The sequence below is a fragment of the Diorhabda carinulata genome, chromosome 1 (genome assembly GCF_026250575.1).
Source record: "Diorhabda carinulata isolate Delta chromosome 1, icDioCari1.1, whole genome shotgun sequence".
NCBI lineage: Eukaryota > Metazoa > Arthropoda > Insecta > Coleoptera > Chrysomelidae > Diorhabda > Diorhabda carinulata.
Genome location: NC_079460.1, coordinates 39581601 through 39601335, shown reverse-complemented (window position 1 = coordinate 39601335; position 19735 = coordinate 39581601). Strand labels below are relative to the sequence as shown.

The window sequence follows — 19735 nt, the reverse complement described above, 5'->3', positions numbered from 1 at the left end:
CTCAAATAAAATTGGTGAGCTCTTTTATCTTACCTTCCTCCAAAATCTTACAATTGAGGGTGATTCATTTCATATATTTTACAACAAGTTACGATTGTTAAATTGTGCGAGCAGTTTGCAAATAAATTACAAAAACATTTTTTTATTTCATAAAACAAATTAACATAAAAAAAATAATGTTTAATAAGTTGATGAGATATTTTTTATATCATTTTGGTCAAATTTATGATTTAATTATATAAGATATTCATTTTATAGTTCAAATAATATCAAAATTTTAATTCTGTTTTAGAAAATTCCCTCAATTTATATTCTTCCCGATATTTTTGTATTTTACTGAACCCTTTTTGACAATAGGATACTTTGATTGTTCTTTGTCCTATTACGAATGGATTACCCTATAAAAACACGGTTGAAATAAAAAAAATTAAACTTCAGCCTCTGCATGTGAGCATCGAACCGAGTCATGATTTGTGGTGGTTATAAAAACCAGGCCAACGCAGTCGATCCAGTCTTATTCAATTTAGAACGATTCGTCCAACGTTATACATATAACGACGTTCACTAGAATAAAAGTTATAAAATATAAAATTCGCAGTGGATGATAAAAAATTTGATCCATTGTGAATAACTAATTTTATATATAATAAAGAAATACAGTGCTTTGTGTAGGAAGATGTAGAAAATATAATACGTGCAACATGACAGAGAGACAAGATTTTGGCAAAAAAAAACGTGAAACAAAATGTACTTATTTTTATCACAAATGTACCTACTGTATTGTAACTCGTACTGAAAATTTTTTTTACAAGTAAGTAACCTAGGTTAGTTATTTTTCGTTACAATGTTGTGTGCTGGATATTGATCTATTTTAATGGCCATAACAGAGGCTGACTACAAATAATTTTTCACAATTTGTTAATTCCAATTTCACTTAATGTTTACTTGCCTTTTTGAAGTATATTATTCCTAACGTTAAGACTTGACGTTTGAGGAACTACTTCCTTAAACTACCTCCATAAAAATTGAATTCTCTATGCTATTTTATTTTACATATATCCTTTGGAGTTATACAACTTCCCCAGAATGTTTAACTTTTTCTTTGGTTGTATACAAACAAAAAGTTGTTCCTAATTATTGAGAGATTTTTTTTTCAAAATTCTGCTCCAGTTAATCGATTTATTCCAAAAAACATTCATCTTATTTCACCAACCAACCAAGATAATTATATCTTAAACTATTTGGTGCTGATACCAGAACTCTATTGTAGTAAATAGAAATGTTCCGTCCTCTAACTAATTTTTTATATGTAGAGGCATTTTTCCCAACATATTCATATCAGCTTCCTCAAACGATTATCAAACAACATCGCGACTAAAATTATATAATTAGGACATTTGGTTATTAAGTCAATTATTGGTCATTTTATAAAATCATCTACCAGTTATTTTAAAATGAACTTGGAACATTCTAAATTGTTAGTTTGTCAATGTAGTCGCCTTTAAATTAATTACCTTACAATTACATTGGGGTATTCGGGTTCAGACACGAAAAAGGAAGTAGTAGAAGCCTTATCTTCTATAAATATTGTGAAAAATTTTTATAAACATGTTTACGCATTTATTAATCGATTTATATATTATTATAAAGATCTATCTGAAAAATATAAAAATAGATTTGTTATTAGAACAATTCCAAAATATTTCTCATCATTTTTTCATGAATTCAAATATGAAGTTTGACAAAACATTTAAATAATTTAGATTACAGATAATATCGAGTGTTCCAAATATTTACTGCTCTCAGTCGATTTAGTTCCACAGATCTATTAGATCAATGATAGCATAAATATAAAAACATTCCATTATTTCTGATTAAAGATAATAAAGACCCCTCGTGTGAGACGTGGTCCACGTATCTCCGATAGTCCCGATATTAATCTAAAATCTACCTATTTCCATTATCTGTGCTTTACTTGAAAATTTGTCCCATAATATATGATTATATATTTAAATTATACTCCTGTGTTTTTTTGTTGATAATCTTGAAGAAAAATATATTTAATATAAAGTGTACTTCAGTTATTCTGGTTTTTCACAATCGAGTTTTTTATGACTACACTGTATTTTGTCGATACGTTGTTTGTTTATTATATGACCTTCAACTCTTTTTTGTTAATGACATTAACATCTCTCTAACATCCAATTAAAAATCATAAGACAAATTACTTAATACAAGTTTGACCAATAGTAATTAGTGACTAATTGGTGTAGATTTAAAAAATGCTAGTTTGATATCAAATTATTAATTATGTTCAGTGTTCAAATTTCAAGGATTTTATTGACTCAACTGTATATATATATATATATATATATATATATATATATATATATATATATATATATATACGCTTATCGAAAGCAACACTAACGTGTGAAACCTTATTATTACTTAGTTATATATATACTATACCGATTCTTTTAATATTTATTTGATTATCTGAGATAGTTCGTTATCGTCCTGTAAAACCATGAGTTTCCTTTCTTTTTTTTATTGATGCTTTTTAAATTCGCTAATTTACTCTCTAACGTACGAGCACTTGATGAGCAAACTTCTAGCAAAATAGCTTATATTCAGAATAAAGAAACTTCGTTTTGTGATGAATTTTAATAGAATACGGTACTGTGTAGTGTATTTCAAGGTCACAAAAGGCCGGGTGTGTAGTAGTATAGGGCAATCTCATCATTCATCTAAAAGAGCAAACTTATAAATGACGAATAAACAACGTAGTAATCTGGTGAGGACATTGTAAACAGAAACTTGATATCAGTTGTCTAACCATACTTGAATGAGAGGTCATTATCGCCTATCTCGTAGACACAAAAGGCGTTACGTATTAATTTGTGAAGAGGTTAAGAATTATCCAATATAAATTGTTTTTACAAAATTTTAATTACACTTTTTTACACGTTTAGGACAAGCAACGGTAAGATGTAAGATGTTGACGTGTTTGAAAGAGTGTTTCAGATTATTGAACTCAGTATTTACAAATTGACAATTTCATATTTATGGCTCGGAAATTGAAAAATTACCTCGAAAGCTGACAGTTGCCATAAATGTTCTTTGGTCTCGGGAACTTCGGATCGGCTATATGAAATATTCCGGAAAGTCGTAAAAATTGTGAAATTTTTGTTGATCTAGAAAACGACGTGAGATTTATAAAAAATTTCAAATGAAAGTTATAGATCTCTACATCGAAATACTGAACGTTGTGGTCAACAGTCACAACTTATCAAAAGGTCTACAATCAACTTTGACCAAGTTTTTTTTAATATATATTTGCAATGTTAAAAAAAATACTTGTTGCGCCGAAGATTATCTTAATAATGTTTCATCTTTTTCGAAAAGATAGAAAAGTTTTTAATGACTTGTTTGAAAATAAGGAAAGGAAATGTTTTTTATTTATTTATTTTTGGGATGTGCTAACTACACTACAATTTTCAAAAAGAATTGTTTAAGAATAAACACTGCATCTATAAACTCAATCCAGACCTAAAACCTGGCTGTAGTTGAATTTTCATCTGAAACTTTCGACATTTCGCGTCGTTTTTGAGATCAACACGAAAAATTCAGCTTTTTACTGTTTTCACGAATTCTGGACGACACTTTTTACCCGGTTAATGCGAAGAACGAGTTGATTGGACTATGTAATTGAAACTTCGGTTTTTTATTATTCAAAATATGATACTCATCAACGAGTGTTATATAATCGAGATGATACTGATATTATTTGAATTACATTGAAGTACATTTAAATTGGTCTATTTTCCTATTTCACTATTCTCTTAAAATTTCGTTGTAGATAATTACCTATTTAAAGCACCACTATGAACAAATTTATCGAAAGATCTTAAATACACAATAAGTTTCAATATATATTATTTACGAAACTATCGTGTCAGAGTTTAGTAGTGTATGTAACAAGTATATGTATTTAATAAGTTGACAATTATTTCATATAATTTCAATTGAGTGGAGTATGACTTTGGACTTTGTAGTCGTTGAAGAAACTGAATAGTTTGTTTTGTGTGGTGCCGAGTGCAGTATTTTGACTGTCCATAATATTTTTCTATTGACACTGGAAATCAGATAATGTTGATTTAGCAGCCCTTAGTAACACAATGATAATACTATATCAAATTATGCTTACTCATAATATCAAATTGAATTAAATTTTCGGACATAAAAACCATAATAATAAAAATCAAATAAAAATACAAAAGGAATTACACATTTCTGAGCAACAAGATTAACAGATCTTGCATTGTTTTTGGCAACAATGGCACAAGTGAGAAGCTTTCCTTTTTTCTTTATATCACACACAGGGTTTAAATTAAGAAGTAGTGGGGCCCGGGGCTAAAATTGACTCGAGGCCCACTAAAGAAATCAAAATCAGTTTGAAGTAAAAATAAATTGAAATCTTATCCATTTCATTTTAAATTTGTAAACAATTTTTGGTACTTTGCTACTGGATTCGTATATTGCTTTTAAAATAAATTAGGGGCATGGGGCTTCAGACCCCCCTAGACCTTTCCTAAATCCGACGCTGATCACACATATAGTATGTTTTTCTTTTTGTTTTTTTTTTCCACGATACAAATACACCGGTACGCCGAATTGTCGGCTCAAATTTGACACGCCTCGCGCGTATCGTCACGCTGGAATCAGAACGTTTTCTTGGCGATTAGGTTGGACTTGTACGTATTTACTGGTTATTGTGTGTTAATAACACACAAAATGCTTATTTTTCTAATAGTTATACTTATTTTATGTTGTTGATTCACCTGCAGAATTATAAACAAAAACGATTTCAGTCTGGTTGGAAATATTCCATATTGTTCCATTCATTTCGAAGATGATAGTTCCATGTGATGCAGTGTCTAGGTTTGAAACATTGTTTAATTTTCTATATGTATATGATTCGATCTAAGAAAAAACAAAATATACCCGTAATATATCAAAAACGATTTTTTAAACATCCAGCTCCGGTCAGTGCAAAACAGTTATGTTTATCAACCAGGTACGGCTTGAGAAAAGATTAGCTGGCTTTGGAAACTAGTAGAACTGGAAGAGCGCTTGTGGTAAAAGGTTAAGGACTGAAAAAGATTTTATGTATGTGTATAGTTTAGGGTGGTATTTACACTGCGACCCAATAGATCTATTGTTTCTCCTTTTTGGCGATGTCGGAGATCATCAGTGCTTACAGCTTATCTATCGATCCCACTCGCTCCCAGGCGTTCCATTGTCTCTCGTACTTCGATAGAGGTTTCGTCCTCCCTATCTACCTCATTTTCTAGTATTTTCTCTATTGTATTGTAGAAAATTCCATAAAAGGGTCCAGGACTTACAAAAGGTTTATCCGCTCCTACTTCATTTTGTCCAGCTCAATTAACTAAATAAATAAAGTTTGCCAAAAATATATTTTATCGTTTTCATTACAGCTTGGGGGTTATAATTGGTACACATCCGAAACGTACTATAATAATATGCTGGATTGTAGTAATATTAAGCGCACTAGGATTCTTACGTTTCCGTCAAGAAAAAAATCCTCTCAAACTTTGGATTCCTCCTGGAACTACTTTTACAAGCGATTCGGAATGGCTTATGAAATCATTACAAATTGGATACCAAGAAGAAGCAGTTATGCTTACGGGCGAAGATGTATTGACGCCTAATTATATACAGAAGGTGAGAATTACGATATTTCAATCGTAAATATATTTTGCGGCAAATCTTCGACAACGCATATACATTGCTACTTAAATTTTGAGATAGGCAAATAAAAACAAATGCTATAATTGGATATGGATTTATTGTTTTCCAAAATATTCTCAAATAAGATCAATACACTTTTGCATGCGTTTGAACCAATTGTCGAAGCATTTTTTGTTTTGACTGTTCGAAAATGTTGTTTGTTTGAAATGACGTGTGAGAGAGCTGCGATTGGTTTATCTAATTTTTTCGAACACTTCCAGCATACAAATGCTGGCGTACCATTCAACTTTTGTTGGATTTGGTTCGTCTTAAAAGACGATCTTGTAATCTCAGTTTACGCACAGCATCGACATTTTCTGGCACAATCTGTAACGAAGTACGACCGCGATTGAATTCGGAAAACCAACGAAACACGGCGACTCGAGATCGTGTTTCATCACCAAAAGTCGAAGCGAGATGATCGACACACTGTTGTTGGTTTAATCCACGTCCCAAGTCATAGAAAATCATCTGTAAACAACTCAAGTAACACTCCTATGACAACACGTACAACTGTGTACGTGCACCATTGAAAATGTAAAACTTTATAATGGTAAAGTCAAATTTGACATATTCGCATCAGTGCTGCAATATCTCAAAACTTAAGCACCAACCCTCGTACATTAAGGTGCTTGATTTTCTAGAATTTAATTAGATTATATCCGTGTATAAAAAAATACACTTGTGATTTTAAAAAAGGGGTAAGGTTATAGTGAAGCCCCACTAAGTTCCACCAAAGGAGAAGACGAAGGATTGAAAAGTTACTAGTAGCATAACGCGATTAATGACCTTTCTTTCGTTATCATTTTTTTTTTTTCAGTTATATAAATTGGATCAAGAACTTCGTGAAACAAATAGCGCTAAAAACTTAGTGTTACAAGACGTATGCTTTTTGTAAGTATTTCATAATTAATATATTTTATTATTACAAACAGAAAATTAATTATTTATTTTTATCATCGTGAGTTTGTGATTTGACTTTGTTAAAATGCTATAAAAAATAATAAAAATCAGCAATAGCTACTCAATTTTTCAATAGAATTTTTGTTTTACTGGTAATAATACTGTTGATAAGAGTAGGTACTAGTTATGAACGATTTGAGCAAAATTTCCTTATCAATTGTTTAATTTTCAATACTTTCAATATTTCCCACGAAATTAGTTTCATTGAACCACGTCATTGCTTGTTAATTGCAATTATTAAATGGTGCACTGGATATAATTTCTTCTAATTACATTTTTTATTATTTTTTTCCAAAACAAAATCATAAATTAATTTAATATTCTATTTTTGAACTTGAATAATGAAAAATCATCAACTACTTACCAATACATTATAATATGTAATAAATAATTTTGGGTAAAGACTGTTAATAGACTTTCAAATATAGTTAAAAAGAGTTCCTGTTTCTAAGGAGCATAATTCATCCCTTTTTGCTTAAGAAACCGCCCTCTAATTTCAACTTCTACTAGTTTTTATTATTTTTTTCGATAACTGTTATCTACACAAGAAAAAGGAATCTTGTATATTAAAAAAATTGATGGTTTCCATTCCGAGTCCGTTCTGGCGTTCTACCCAATACACACGTTCAATCCTCAATATCTCAGGTTCTATTCAAGATAGAGACTTCGTTTTGGTTTAAGAACACTCGCTGAAACACCTTCTTTCTTTTGAGTTTTTCAACACTTAAATCGGTTGATTTGGAGAGGAGCTAGGCGCGGACATTCAATGTGGAGTTATGGATTTTTGTAGGTTTTTGGCAATTTTTCTACATTCAAAGATCTATATCCCAGGTTCTATTCAAGATAGAGACTTCGTTTTGTTTTAAGAACACTCGCTGAAACACCTTCTTTCTTTTGAGTTTTTGAACACTCGAATCGGTTGAGTTGGAGAGGAGCTAGGCGCGGACATTCAATGTGGAGTTATGGATTTTTGTAGGTTTTTGGCAATTTTTCTACATTCAAAGATCTATATCCCAGGTTCTATTCAAGATAGAGACTTCGTTTTGTTTTAAGAACACTCGCTGAAACACCTTCTTTCTTTTGAGTTTTTGAACACTCGAATCGGTTGAGTTGGAGAGGAGCTAGGCGCGGACATTCAATGTGGAGTTATGGATTTTTGTAGGTTTTTGGCAATTTTTCTACATTCAAAGATCTATATCTCAGGTTCTATTCAAGATAGAGACTTCGTTTTGGTTTAAGAACACTCGCTGAAACACCTTCTTTCTTTCGAGTTTTTGAACACTCGAATCGGTTAAGTTGGAGAGGAGCTAGGCGCGGACATTCAATGTGGAGTTATGGATTTTTGTAGGTTTTTGGCAATTTTTCTACATTCAAAGATCTATATCCCAGGTTCTATTCAAGATAGAGACTTCGTTTTGTTTTAAGAACACTCGCTGAAACACCTTCTTTCTTTTGAGTTTTTGAACACTCGAATCGGTTAAGTTGGAGAGGAGCTAGGCGCGGACATTCAATGTGGAGTTATGGATTTTTGTAGGTTTTTGGCAATTTTTCTACATTCAAAGATCTATATCCCAGGTTCTATTCAAGATAGAGACTTCGTTTTGTTTTAAGAACACTCGCTGAAACACCTTCTTTCTTTTGAGTTTTTGAACACTCGAATCGGTTAAGTTGGAGAGGAGCTAGGCGCGGACATTCAATGTGGAGTTATGGATTTTTGTAGGTTTTTGGCAATTTTTCTACATTCAAAAATCTATATCTCAGGTTCTAATATAGCTACAGAGTTCGTTTTGATTTAAGAACACTCGCTGAAACACCCTCTTTCTTTTGAGTTTTTGAACACTTAAATCGGTTGAGTTGGAGAGGAGCTAGGCGCGGACATTCAATGTGGAGTTATGGATTTTTGTAGGTTTTTGGCAATTTTTCTACATTCAAAGATCCATATCTCAGGTTCTAATATAGCTACAGCGTTCGTTCTTCTCTATTACAATGATTTCTGATACTTATTTAATGGATTCGATGCGAGTGAAGCCGTGGGTAAAAGCTAGTAGAATCTTAATTATTCGTTACAAGATTCTTGATTATGTTTCATAAATAACTTGTCTCCCATATTGAGCTCTATACTTGGAACTTATTTGAAGTTACGTAAGACTGGTGTAGAGTAGTACTTAATACATTTTAAGCTTTATAAATTTACAAAAAATTAAATACAAACATTGTTACTAACAATATTACAAATAGATGACTTTAAATCAGTATTTCTTATATGTTTGAGGATACGTGATTAAATGCAATGCAATAATGGACACTGATAGTAAACATAATATTTCATTTCAAAACTAGTAGAATTATCGAAAAACATAGTACAATGCATAGATAACCTTTATATGCAGAATGATAATGAACAACCAGAACGGGAACCATTATAAAATTATCTACTTTCGCGTTATTTTAGCCAACTTGAAATAAAAAAATTAACATGACCTTGTGTCATTGTGAAACCGTCTATAAAATGTTTGTACGACACCCCCTTGATGCGAAAACCTTCAGTGGCAGAGAAAGCTTTAACTGAAGATAATTTGGTATTATTGAATAAACAGTAGTTAGTTCTAAAATGCATTAGATCGACAAGACAAACAAATTGTAAAAAACAATATTTTTTGCATGTAACATTCTCTGAAGGAAATTGATAGAGGGTGGTTTGTTGAGTGGAAGGGCTTTGAATACCTTTCATTTGGATATTTACTAAGAAAAGAAAAAGAAAAACCCAATTAACAATACATTCAAATGATTTATATTTGGTTTCATTCGAGACGTAGGGATTTAATATTTCTTTTGAAAACATTTTTTTTCCAGAATTCCAAAAGTTGACAGAACACTCTTAAAATTTCTCGATACGAATAATACAAAATCGGATCCGAGCAAAGATTTAAATCCCATGTTGTACTGCAGTTTCATTGAATCCATGAAAAAGGAATGCTACATGAAAAGTATATTAGATTTGTGGAATTTCAAGAAAGTTGACATAATGAATCTCACCAAACAAGATATTGTCAATGCTATCAACTCAGAATCATCAGAGTGAGTTTTTTTTTACTATATATATAAAATTATTGATTTTTTCATATCCCAATTTACTGTTTGTAGTAAAGGTATTATAATAAAATAAAAGATGTCATTATCAATCACACTATGATCATAAGAATAATCACAATCAGAATGATGTTTAATCACCAAGATTGTCAAGATTTCTCTATTTTATTCCACGTTTTTCACTGTGTCCAATTACACTAATTTAAACGCTTTTTATAACCCAGCTGAAAGTTTTACAAAAACTTTGTTTTTTTTTTTAATTCGAACAATTTATCATGAACTATAATTAAAAAATGTCAAATTTTGGTCTCATTTTTATAGTTTCTCTTATTATGGACAATTATCCCCAGCATATTTTAATCACAAAATCTCTGATAACGTTCTCCAAAAATGTTTGAACACGCTTCCCCTGTTCAGGAAATGTGTTGAAATTTTTTCATAATTTTTACTCTTTTATTTTCCATTTTTGGATGGCTTTCAACCAACTTATTCATTCACATATGAGAGACATTCAAACTAAGGATCTTTTATAATTTTAAGGAACGCAACAAATATTTCCTCTATTACTTTTCCTTCTCTAATTATTGTTTGCAAATACAGGAATGCATCACAATTCATAGCGCTACCTTCACAAAGTTTTTCTTATCCCCAGTTTAATGTGTAAAGGGGGTGGAATAATTTTTTGAAGCTTACGTTGTTCGGAGTATACTTGTTTCGAATAGACAATACTTATTTTCTTACATAATGCTCTCTTGTCCTGCTATCTCACAGACAGACAAAGGAAATAAGAGTAGAGTATTCGGTAAATCCACCTTGGAAACCCAATAACCAACCGATGACTCTGAGGATGCTGCATACTTATCTTCTTCATACTTTATTAATTATATAACATCTTTCAAATGTAGAATTTAATGAAACAATACTTGTCTTAATTTTTGTAGTGTATCCCACTGTCTTTATAACTCAAAAATAAGTCATTTTCATGATTGCCTCCAGGTTGTCTCCATGATATTTGTGAACCAACTGACCATTTCAACCTTTCACACTTTATATATTGGTTCATAATTGAAAATAATGAATATATGCACTTCTTAAAGATCTAGGTGATCTCTTTTTTAATAATTTAAACTATCAACAAAACATAATAAAAATAATAAAAACGATCAAAATTTTGTACTTTTTATTCGACATTTTAATTGAATTTGAAACAAGATATTGGATGTCGAGTAAGAATTGACGAATATTAAAGTTGAGTCACCTTGTAGGGTAGGTGAAAAAAGTATTTGGTTGAAGAAAAAAATGTGACGTGATAGAGTATTTCTGCTAAAACTTTTAGGTTTAAGGAAGGTAGGTTGATACATTTAAAAACATTTGTTTTAGGAAATATAGAAAAAGTCAAAATGTGTAAACTGGTGTTATGTTTTGTCCTATTCTAAGTGTTAATTCTTTGTTCCATTCTCATTCACCGTTCAGATTTATCTTTTTTTGCCCATTGCAGTTATTTTCTTTGCATACATTGTTATAAATCTTACCAAGGCTTTATAGATGTTTATTGTTCCTTAGTTTTTTATCAATATTGTGTTTGATAATTGTACACATTTTCTGTTATCACAACACGTAATGATACATGAATTTTTCTACAATACTTGATAATGTTCAAGTACTTGCAACTTGAACATGTTTTATGTTTACATTGTGAACGAGAAATGGTTTTGATTGTGCAAGTTTAGTTTAAACAAAAAACGCTTGTTACAATGTGATTATAGATTAAATAATCTGGGATTTAACGTCATCAGTAAAAAACAATAACTTACACTTGTCTAATGATAGATTAAAATTAAATTAAAATAGATTACATATATGTATAAAATTCTTCATCATGAATATCAAAATAAGGATAAAATCAACTTTGTTCCAATAAGAAAAATTAATTTTTTCTTTGGTTTCCACATTTTTAGAAATGGTTCAAATTTATAAGAACGAAAAAGCTGTAAATGATAAAAAAGATCTAAATAATTTAAGTAATTTAAGGTGATTTATTGATCAAAATAAATAAGCAAATTGTCAGTGTCAATATCATATTTTGATAAAGACTTGAAGAAAAGTCGAAATGTCAAAATTTATATTTCTTTTAACAACTATCAAAAAAACTATTTTATAACAGAAGAGACCTAAAATCAAGAACATTTAGATGCATATTTCTTTAATTTCTTATTTCTTAGACCTTTTGATGTTTATGTTTCTAAATCTTCTTGATTTTAGGTCTTTTCTGTTCCAAAATTAGTTTTTTTAATTAATAAGATAAAATTTCGTTTCGACTTTTCTTTAAATCTTCATCAAAATATTTTATCTGTCTTTCGGGGGTCACGAATTTATTTATTTTCAAAAAATAATATTGGTAGTTAAACCAAGCACAATACAAAAAGTCATTGATAAAACAGTACAACCGGGATAATCTAAAATAAATAAAAGTAGGTTTGTTGAATCTTTTGAAAAAATAATATACAAGGACCATGTAACATACTAAACCATGAACATCTGCCTCATACAAAATGTAGAACAAGTTTGGTTACAGCAGTATTAATATATAGCAAATAAGAACTATTCATTATTTAAAAGAATCAGAAATATGATTGTGGTGTGTAGGAAGAGGAAATGCTTTTAACGTGGCTACGAATGATACTGACCGTCCGAGTTCCAAAACCAACGACCCACTATTGGAAGACTTATGCAATATTAAACCCTAGCAAAACTTTGATAAATGAAAACATAGTATAATAATGTAGGACAAATAAATGCCATTGTTTAGCGACTTTCTTAATAACTCATAATGTCTGATAAAAAAATTATGTTTGAATTTGAAATAAATTTGAATTTGGTAGTTAGTTCAACACGAACATAGAAGCTAATATACCGAGGAATGTTCTAGAAAAATACCCATAAGTTCACAGAAAAAAATGTTAACCATTATCCCACATACTTTCTTGAATGAATTACTAGTTGCCAAAGTTAATAACTTTTGAATCACACTGTTTGGAGGGGACGAAGAATAACTAAACATACCAAATTCCCATTTCTCTCTAGACCTGGCAGATTTTATTTAATAGTCTCCATTTTTAATTTGCGTGGGTTCTCAATTTTGATTTTTCACTTTTCTGGATCACCAGATTCTCATTTCAGACCGAAAGCGATAGATTTTAGTAAAAAAATTTCCATTTCTCATTTGATGGATTTTTAGTTTTCATTTTCCACTATTCTGGATTACCAAATTCCCATTTCTGTCTAGACCTGGCAGATTTTATTTAATAGTCTCCATTTTTAATTTGCGTGGGTTCTCAATTTTGATTTTTCACTTTTCTGGATCACCAGATTCTCATTTCAGACCGAAAGCGATAGATTTTAGTAAAAAAATTTCCATTTCTCATTTGATGGATTTTTAGTTTCATTTTCCACTATTCTGGATTACCAAATTCCCATTTCTGTCTAGACCTGGCAGATTTTATTTAATAGTTTCCATTTTTAATTTGCGTGGATTCTCAATTTTAATTTTTCACTTTTCTGGATCACCAGATTTTCATTTCAGTCCGAGAGTGATAGATTTCAGTAAAAAATTTCCATTTCTCATGTGATGGATTTTTAGTTTTCATTTTCCACTATTCTGGATTACCAAATTCCCATTTCTGTCTAGACCTGGCAGATTTTATTTAATAGTCTCCATTTTTAATTTGCGTGGGTTCTCAATTTTGATTTTTCAGTTTTCTGGATCACCAGATTCTCATTTCAGACCGAAAGCGATAGATTTTAGTAAAAAAATTTCCATTTCTCATTTGATGGATTTTTAGTTTTCATTTTCCACTATTCTGGATTACCAAAATCCCATTTCTGTCCAAAACTGGCAGATTTTATTTAATAGTCTCCATTTTTAATTATGGTCTCGATTACTCTTTAAGGCACACATCTAAAACAAACTTATGTAATGTATTTTTTCATAAAATTTTGTAATTTTTAGTCAACTTCTTGGGAATCTTAAAAACTTCAGAGACTTGTTGGGAATGGTGGAAAGAAATGAGACCGGACATATAATTAGAGCACAAGCTTTATACAACTACTGGTATTTAACTAAGAATTTTTCGGCTATAGATGTTGATAAAACTGGAAATATGGCTGGAACGGGGGACTGGGTATGTAAAATGATGAATGTTTATTTATATATGAATTAAGTTATAAATTAAGGTATGAAACCGAAGTAATGGTTAATAAAGGTTAATTGTAGGTTGTTCTTAAATTTCCGCCGAATCTTAGTTTCCAAAAAACACTAAGCTTTCTCTTCCGATTCTTATATTCGATATAGCTAGTTGTTGAAAGTAGTAAATTATGAGAAATAAAGGTTTTATATAGGTTTTTTCAAGTCATATTAGTACACAAACAGATTTTATGCCACAAAGATCAGACACAATTATATTATTCCAGTTAAATAATTTTTGAATAAGCTTATGGAACCTGTACATCAAAATAGGAAATAGTGTAGGGTGTGTATCATTCAAATTATTACCTTGAGTTGGTGTTACTCAAGCTCTGATTAAAATTTACATAACGTTGATCTAACAGCTATAAACGTTGCTATTAGAATTTAACAAAGTTATGCAAATATTGGAATTTTTTATTTTGAAATAAATTTTAAATTCGGTAATAATATAGCTATAAAATCGTACCATTACTGCATGGAGTGATAGAATCTTAAGTTGAACAAAAAACATGTTATAAACTTACCATAATAAATATTTAGCCTAATTAGTAAGCAGACAAATGAATAAACAATCGGATGGAAGATTTTTTTATTTATACCATAAATTACTGAAAATCAAATATTAGTGAATAATTTACCATTGTCGTTAGAGCAAATGATACAAGGGAATTCTAAAAGTATATACCAGCAATTATAGTTTTATTTCATTCATCTATTGTTTGAATTGTTTGAATCATTACCCAATTTACTTAAATGGATTGAAAATTTTCAGGCAACAGAAGAAGCTGTTGATTGGGAAGGCATGTTTTTAAATGTGATGGAAAACTTCAGTAATTCCAACGAAATTTTTTATTACGCAGGTAGAAGGTTAGTTATTTATATTGAGTGATGCTTTTTCATAAAAAAACTAAATTACTTCTTTGTAGATTCAAAATAATTATAATATACTTATATTAATAATAATTTACATTATTTAATATAATCTGAAATAATCATATACTTTTCATTATTTAAGCTTTGGTGACATAAGCAATGACTCTTTGTTTCAAGACATGGATTTGATAATTTATGGCGTAATAGTTATGGTCGTGTACATTCAACTGGTCATATCAAAATTTAATTTAGTTGAAATGAGAGTAAGTCCATCCAACAGAGGAATTCTGTATGCAAAGATTTTTTAAACTATGATCTCTTTGAAATTTGACATAGTCACAGCACATTTTGTTAGTGACAACACAGTAAAAGAAAAATATATTTTATTTTATCAATTTTTAACAGCAATACTGATACTTTTAAGATTCTTTCCTAGGAAAAAGTCCACGTCTAGTGGTTGTAGTATATCAGAATTATTTTATGATAATAAAAACTCTTCGCTACACAGAATTCCACAATAAATTCCCGATCTAAAAAAAATAACACTTAATAAAGATTGTTTTAGGCTCTATTGGTTTACTTTCTGTGGGAATGTCTTTTATAGTTGGATCTGGATTGTGTTCTCTTGTAGGAGTAGCTTATGGACCAGTCCATACTTCTTTACCATTTCTACTCATGGGACTAGGTGAACAAAATTATTTATATATTAGTTTTTTAATAATTAGTAACCGAGTAACGGTTTTTCTAGAATTTCAAACTGTACTATTCAATTTATTTAAATTTTGTTTGTCAGAATAATAAACTTTGCAACACATCTTTCCCTGATCCATTTTAATACAAATAGTAGTACTTCCAACCCCTACTTGATTTGACCTCAAGCATTTGTAGCATTTTGATATCATGTTTAAATAATTACACAATCATGTACATCTGAAATCGAAATCTATAGTGATTACAGCTATTTTAATCTATTTATGTATCTATTCTGTGTGAACATTTCACTCTAACAATATTTGGAAATGTTTTAGGTGTGGATGATATATTTGTGATTATGGCCTGTTGGGAAGAATTATCGATGGAGGAAAAGAAATTATCAATACCAGAAAGAATCGGACTAACCCTTAAACACGCTGGCGTTTCTATAACAATAACTTCAACCACAGATGTGATAGCTTTTATTATTAGTTCCTCGACGGTTGGTATATAAATTTTTTTTCAGTATATCAACTCATATTTTTATGTACAGGAGCTGTATAAATTCCATTCTAAAATGTCTTTTATTTTTAAATAAGATTTAATAATTTTCAATATTGATTATCAATCAAATAATGTACAACACCCTTTTGACAATCTTTCAGATCAGTGTACTATATGCAGAAAAATATAATCACAATCAATACGTTTAATATTTCTATCTACCGTTTGAAAGTTTGAAGTTGATAAACTGAATGCTTTTTAAAATATATTACACAATACAAGACACTGCAATTCCTAACTAATCCCACCGAGGACATAAACTGAACTGAAACAAAAAAATCATCTCTCGTATAAAACAAGTTTCAAAAAACTAATTTTCTTCCAGATTTTACCATCCTTAGAATCATTTTGCATATATGCGGCCGTAGGTGTACTTATGACGTTTATCTTTGCCATAACATTTTTTGTTGCCTGTTTTGTTTTGGATCAACGAAGAGTTGAAGCTAACAGAAACGGCGCTTTCCCTTGGATCGTACACAATAACTACAAACCGAATGAATGCAGTCAAATAAATTTTACAAATCTCATATTTAACAAAGTATACTCCAATGTGATACTGACCATACCAGGAAAGGTAAGTCAAAGGATTTATTAATTGCCAGTTCAAAGTTTATCATTTTGAATTATTTTTCAGATAACTGTGATAACAATAAGTATTATTTGTGCTGGATTCAGTATACAAAGTACGATGCAATTAGAACAAAAATTTAACCCAGAATGGTTCATTCCAGAAAAAACTCACTTGGGGAAATTTTTTACTGCAAGAGATATGTATTACCCTCATGTAGGTTTCGACGCAGGATTATACATGGGAGCTGTTAATTACAGCCAAGAAATACCAAAAATAAAAAAAGCTGTCGATGAATTGAAACGCATGACGAACGTGACTGAAAATATTGTTTCCTGGGTGGATCCATTTCGAGATTTTGTTTTATTCAATTATCAACATGGTGCGTTCACATCATTCAACTTTTATTCTATCAGCTTTTATCTGAATAATTGTTCTGAAATCCAATATCCATTTTTTACTATGATTCACCAAAATACTATTAATACAGTCGTTAACAGATATTTTGACACCAATGGTGCGTGAATTTGTTTTGCTGCTACACTATCTGAAACTAATAATTTCACTATTCAAGATTTTTCTTTGTACAAAAATACTGTAAGGCATCAACTTCACGCGTGTTCTTAAAAATGTAGTACTACTAAAGCGATGTGGGCGTTACGTAAATTGTCGCTTTATTGAGTTATTAACAGTCCACTTATTAATAACCCTTCTTATTAGAAGGTGTCCATTCTTCGTCTTGACTCTACTCGAACTCTCTGCACTTTTACTGAAGTAAGAGGATGGATACTTAGAGATAAGTTATGTTCTATCCCACAAATACAAATCTAATGGCTTCATCTCTTATTGGATGACAAAATTAATTAAGTATCCGGTATTAATGAAGGTATATTTGAATGTTAATGATTTACTGTACAATTATTATTGTTACAGATATTTATGTAGAGCCGTTGGATGATGATAGATTTGATATATTTCTATCCAAATTTTTAATGAGTCCTTGGAACGCTCAGTATCAAGCCAATTTTATTTTCGAAAGAGATTTGGAATGCGGTTTACCAGCGCCAAAGATAAAGGTATAATGTATAATTGTAATGGTTTATTTTTAATTTTTTTAATTTTAGCTTTCGACCATTAATTTCTTTTTCCGCAAATCAGAACAAAGTAGTGACCAGATCTCAGCCATGCATAAAGTTAGAACTATTGCTGAAAACATGAATTTCACAACAGGAGATAAATTTGCAACTGTTTGGTCAAAATTTTTCGCAACGTGGATAACAGACGAGGTAAACAATGTTAAATTGTATCATTAGATTGATCACATAATAAAAGATACACGATGAACAAAATTTATAATTAACTAAAATGTAGATATGGGAGATATAATTGAAATTATTGTTTTTTAGTTGATTGGCATTGAAGTAACTCGCAATTTAGAATTAGCTCTTTTGTGTGTGATGCTGTGCACAATCCCGTTAATAGCAAATTGGCAGATTTGCTGTTTAATTTTCTTCTGTGTCCTCATAACTATGGTGAATGTTTGTGGTTTCATGCAACGATGGGGTGTAACAATTGATCTAGTTTCTTGCATTGGATTAGAACTTGCCATTGGATTGTGCGTAGATTATGCTACGCACGTTGGACATACTTTCTTGACAGTATCAGAAGGTAATAGAAGAGAAAGAGTTATTAAGTCTGTGACATCGATTGGTTCGGCTGTTTTGTATGGAGGGTTATCTACATTTATTGGAGTGTCTATGATGAGTTTATCTTCGACATATACATTTCAATCTTTCTTCAAAGTAAGTTTAAAAGTGTGAAAACATAAATATTTGTGTGTGTATCAAACACTATCAACTTTAGATACACAATAAATTGATATTTAGATGGTAACTGAAATCATTAACCTTGCTAACATATATTTTTTTGTTTTTAGATATTTTTCCTCGTTATTATATTTGGACTTTTCCATGGTGTAGTGCTATTACCTGTGATACTAAGTTTTATTGGACCTGCACCGTACCCGAGCCATAAGAAGATACCTCACCAAGTAGTGGAATTAGACCCTCTCAATGATAATCGAATTAATGAAAATTCAGTTTATTAACGAATATATTGTTTGGGGTTTTTGTTTTCATATTTAATGGAAATCTAATAATGAATTCCTCGTATATACGCGACATTTCTAGCACAATTTTTTTTCTATATAGTTATTTGCATATGTTGAGTTTTGAATAAATCTTTGTCAATTATTGTGTTTTATTCAAGAGGACATTCTTTGAAGACATTTTATGATGAAGCTTTTGTGCTAATATCTATAGTGTAATAAAATGAGGATTTAAATTACTGTAGGAAACGCTAACTTGCTTTTCTCAATACAAGTTGATATTATCATACATTTGAAGTATTTATTGTAAATTATTGAAATTCATATAGGGAATAGAAATTTATAAAGAACAAAATCCGAAATCAGTTTTTAAAAGTGTCAAAAACCCAAAAAAATTCAAACAAAAAATGTAGGGATTAAAGTTCCTCACATAATAGTTGAACGTATTAGAAATTGATAATTTAAATTCATACTTATCTGCGCGGTAGAAAATAATTGAGAACCGTCCCCGAAATCAGAATTTTTAATACATCAAACAAAAAATCTAGAGTTTAAAATGATATGTTCTATTGAAAAATCCAGTTACGCTTAATATTGGTGGTAGAAAATAATTGAAAACAAGTCCAAAAATCAGTTTTTTGAAAATAGTTCCAAACATATGGAAAAGTTAATACAGAAAATTTGGAAATTAATTTTTACATGAACGTTTTAAATCTTATATGAAATTCAAACGTGTATTTCATTTGGGTGATACTTGAAAATACCTTAATGAAAAATGTTTTTAACAAAAAATGTACCTGCTGATTAGGTTTTTTAT

General features: G+C 30.2%; 1 protein-coding gene across 2 annotated transcripts; it reads left to right on the top strand.

Annotated features, from left to right (window-relative positions):
• The first annotated feature begins 434 nt into the window (after positions 1–434).
• Positions 435–19063, top strand: LOC130900076 (protein patched homolog 1-like). Of its 2 annotated transcripts, XM_057810418.1 has the most exons (15): positions 435–811; positions 5502–5748; positions 6635–6708; positions 9631–9855; positions 13877–14048; positions 14886–14980; positions 15129–15249; positions 15542–15671; positions 16015–16181; positions 16569–16817; positions 16878–17193; positions 17745–17887; positions 17936–18097; positions 18218–18613; positions 18748–19063. In XM_057810418.1, the coding sequence occupies exons 1-15, from the start codon at positions 702–704 to the stop codon at positions 18916–18918; spliced, it is 2778 nt and encodes a 925-aa protein (XP_057666401.1). In that variant the 5' UTR covers positions 435–701; the 3' UTR covers positions 18919–19063. The 2 variants fall into 2 exon arrangements, with proteins under 2 accessions (XP_057666401.1, XP_057666409.1); XM_057810426.1 differs by lacking the exons at positions 435–811; positions 5502–5748 and adding an exon at positions 6282–6574.
• The last annotated feature ends 672 nt before the right edge of the window (positions 19064–19735 follow it).

Coding starts and splice junctions, on each gene's coding strand:
- LOC130900076 (XM_057810418.1), top strand. CDS start 702: ATGACAGAGAGACAAGATTTTGGCAAAAAAAAACGTGAAACAAAATGT. Junction 14,981..15,128: donor TTTTATTACGCAGGTAGAAG/GTTAGTTATTTA, acceptor TCATTATTTAAG/CTTTGGTGACATAAGCAATG. Junction 15,672..16,014: donor ATTTCTACTCATGGGACTAG/GTGAACAAAATT, acceptor GAAATGTTTTAG/GTGTGGATGATATATTTGTG.